Source organism: Kryptolebias marmoratus, linkage group LG14 (assembly GCF_001649575.2).
Source record: "Kryptolebias marmoratus isolate JLee-2015 linkage group LG14, ASM164957v2, whole genome shotgun sequence".
NCBI classification, from domain to species: Eukaryota; Metazoa; Chordata; class Actinopteri; order Cyprinodontiformes; family Rivulidae; genus Kryptolebias; species Kryptolebias marmoratus.
In genome coordinates this window covers 2696318-2699807 of record NC_051443.1, presented here as the reverse complement: position 1 = coordinate 2699807, position 3490 = coordinate 2696318, and the positions used below count along the sequence as shown (strand labels likewise).

Here is a 3490-nt window from a genome sequence, read left to right as displayed (position 1 = left end):
CCAGTCCGTTTTTCATTATTTGATTTTTGATAGTCAATTGAAAATGGAAAGAACGAATGATACACAGATTCAGCCCAGTGATCGCGGTCGTGGTCTACCGTCAGAAGTAAGTGGATGTTAAAACTTGCACGTTTTACTGACCGTGTTGAACTATGGAAAAAGAAAAGTTCCGAAGAAAACTCAGATGACCCAGCTTTCTACTAGCACCTAAACGCAACATCTACGCACAAATCTGGGAGCTCCCCGGAAGCGTGAAATGAGTCTCAAAAATAGTTGTGCACTCGTAACTGGATCTGTACGTAACTGCAGTTTAGTGTGTGTGTATCTGGCGACTTGTGTGTACATTTTCAACATTTGGAGGCGTAGGAAAAGGTTTATTTTCTTCTTAAGGCTTACAATCATTTTTCACATATACAACTATCCAAACTTACACACAAAGATGCTTACACGAGTTACAAATACATTTTTACACACACAAAAATATTTTTACACGCATAAATATTTTTACACACGCACAAATATTTTTACACACGCACAAATACTTTTACACACGCACAGGTAATTTGGAACTATTTTCTCTCCATACAAACCTGCCTTTTAGTACAACTGATTACTAACAGCTTTTATAAGGCCAGCCCTTATTGGCTATGGCATCCTGTGAGGTACAAAACAAACAACTCACTGAACACTAAAAATACCATAAACCCAAAACAAAATATTTATAAACAATCAACACAGTGTCAATCAAAACATACAAACATCTATAAAAAGTATACACAAATTGGAATTTCATTTTAAATAATTTACACAATTCAATAAAATAATTTACAGTCCGTTACACCTACGTTTCCTAAAGACAACTAACTGTCAGTCATGATTCCACGCCCCTCTCAGCTGAAACCACGCCCCCTACTCAAAGTCTAAAACTGAAAAAAACTGATCTAAAAGTAAAAAACAGATGTGAAAATGGAAAAAAAGATCTGAAGCTGTAAAAAAAAGCTTTGATCCTTAAAACATAAAAACTGAACTGAAAAAAATGTTACTGGTAATGTTTTTCAGGAGGTCATTAATAGTATTTTTAAGGTTTGACTTAAACAACTACAAAGTCACTATTTCTCATCATAAGATGATTTTAGTCTAAAACTTTGATACGAAAGGCGGCGGGCGACATTCTTTAAAGGCCTTTAATTGCTTAATTTGGATTTAGCAGTTTCTGACCTTGCGTTGTCCCTTTGGTCCATCGCGGCTGCCGTAGTTGACAGTAATAGCCGCTGCTCATCCATCAGGTTGATTCGGGTGGAGGATGTTTGTGTTTGTTTAGCTCACACCTGACGCGGTAAACATGTCCCTGAATGCAGGAGGCGACAGAGGGTTCTATTTCCACACCGTCCTGTCCCTGGCTCGGTCCCTGGCGGCTCACCAACAGGCTCCCACAGAAAAGGTAACGTTAGTTAGCTGTCAGAAAGCTAACAACACGTTTCAAACTGCGGACCAGAACCCGTCTGGCCCGAACCCTGCTGCGGGCAGGCTGGATTTTTTGTTTTATTTTTATTTTTAATGGAGCAGAGCAGACCGTTACTAATAAAACGGGTTTGTGCATATTGCACAGTCTGAATGTTGTGTCATTTAGAGATCTGACGTCATGACACACAGCTAACTGTTTTAGCCTCCGATTAGCCTAGTTAGGAGTTGCTTTTGACTGCTAGTTACGTTAAAAATAATTTATTGTCAAATTAAATGATCGGGATTCCAATAACACTTCCTTCATCTATACAGCAGAAATATCAAGTTATAACGAATTAAAAAGTGAAAAATTAATTTTTTTGATTGCTTTGCACGTTTATACAGTTTGTTAGTTAATTATTTATAATCACTAATTTCTAATATTTCTTTATTTTTAAGTTAGACTCTGAAGCTCACTCGCATCAAACAACAACATTTCAATACATTTAAAGTAAAAGTTATTTTCAACATTCTAAATATAAGACAGTTTCAGAATCAAAATCCAATTCAAATTAAATTAGAACCTAGAGTATGATTTAAATAAATACAGTCCAGTTCAGAATAGTAGTTTGATAAAATTCTCTTTAGTTAAGGAAGTGAACAGATTACATCAAATGTTTAGTAATCCATCCTGATCATGCACTGGGCGATGAGGATTAGAGGAACTCCTGTTTCAGTGAACCAGATTTAGTTTTAGAAGACTCCTGTATGGACTGGCTGGGAGGGAAATAAACACTGAGGTTATAAAACAGTTCTGAAAGATGAATGCCCAGATTTACCTGAGGTTATTCTAAAGCTTTCTCTTTTTTCCCCTTTAATTAGATATTTTATAAAGCAAAACAATTGAACTTTGTTATTTTCACAATCTCATTCTTTGTGAAAACCTATAATCATGAAAGTTTATAGTACGATCTTGGAAGAAGATACACAGGTCTTATTCTTTACACAGCAATAGATTTTTTTGGTCAATTTCTTGAATAAAGCTAAAGCTTTGATCTAGTCCTGAGACGTCCCAGCTGTACATAGACAGATTAATCTGCTGATGTTGGGCACTTTTAAAAAATTGTCAGTCAGCCATGCTTGTAGATAAATAATCAATTACTGTTATAAAGAGTCACCTGACAGACTGGTTAAATTAGCTGTAAGTAGGGTTGGGCATCATTTGAATATAACTTGTAAGCTGCCCAGGGTTTCCCCCAGAAAAAAGGCTAAGGTTTAGGTATAGGTGGCCGTTCGCTGGCTGACCGTGATTTAATAAAAAAAAAAAAAAAACATAATTTAGCAAAAAAAAAAGATTAAAGTTGACAGGAAAGTTGAAAATATGGCTATTTATTATGTGATATTGTAAGATATTTGTGCCAAATATTTACACAAATACAGTTTTTTAAAGCACCAACACATGTTTCAAGTGAAGGCCAATGAATAACAACAGAGAACTCTGAAAAATAGACAGATGCTGTACTGTACTGTGCTTTTTGTGACACAGGCTGCATGTTGGATCACTACATGTAACAACAAAACATATCTAATGCTGAATTTAATAGCATCATTTTACTGTTAAACAAAGAAAATATTTTCACTAAGCACAAAACATCCTTATCATATTTGGTCTTGTAAAGTCACCCGCTTAATTTCAGCTGTACTAACCATTTTTGGTTAAACCCGATAATGTTTATTGCTGTGGCTCCTGCAACATGCTAACTCCAGGTAGCTGAAGGAGGCCTAGCCTCAGGGCTCATTAGAGTCGCGCAGGGCTCTGCGCTGATACAGGCGGAACATCTCAGGATGTTCCACCCCAAATCCAGCATCCTGAGACTGTACACAAGCCGCAAGGACGGAGGCAGAGGACTAGTGAGTGTGAGAGCCACTGTCCAGGATGAAACATCCAAGATCCATAAATACATCAAGGACAAGGCCTCAACAGACAATGTACTCAGCGAATGTCTCAGACAGTGGGGAACAGAGGACGAGGTGCTGGAAGTATCAT

General features: G+C 37.0%; 1 protein-coding gene across 5 annotated transcripts in view; it reads left to right on the top strand.

The window, feature by feature from the left end:
- The first annotated feature begins 1225 nt into the window (after positions 1 to 1225).
- pi4kaa (phosphatidylinositol 4-kinase, catalytic, alpha a) overlaps positions 1226 to 3490 on the top strand; it is a 222391-nt gene continuing 220126 nt past the window's right edge. For 2 of the 5 annotated variants that reach the window (XM_037979490.1, XM_037979489.1), the window contains exon 1: positions 1227 to 1441. In XM_037979490.1, the coding sequence (XP_037835418.1) occupies positions 1343 to 1441 (99 nt within the window). In that variant the 5' untranslated portion in view covers positions 1227 to 1342. Of the gene's footprint in view, positions 1442 to 3490 lie in introns of all 5 variants that reach the window. The other 3 variants (XM_037979492.1, XM_037979491.1, XM_037979493.1) reach the window with 2 other exon arrangements.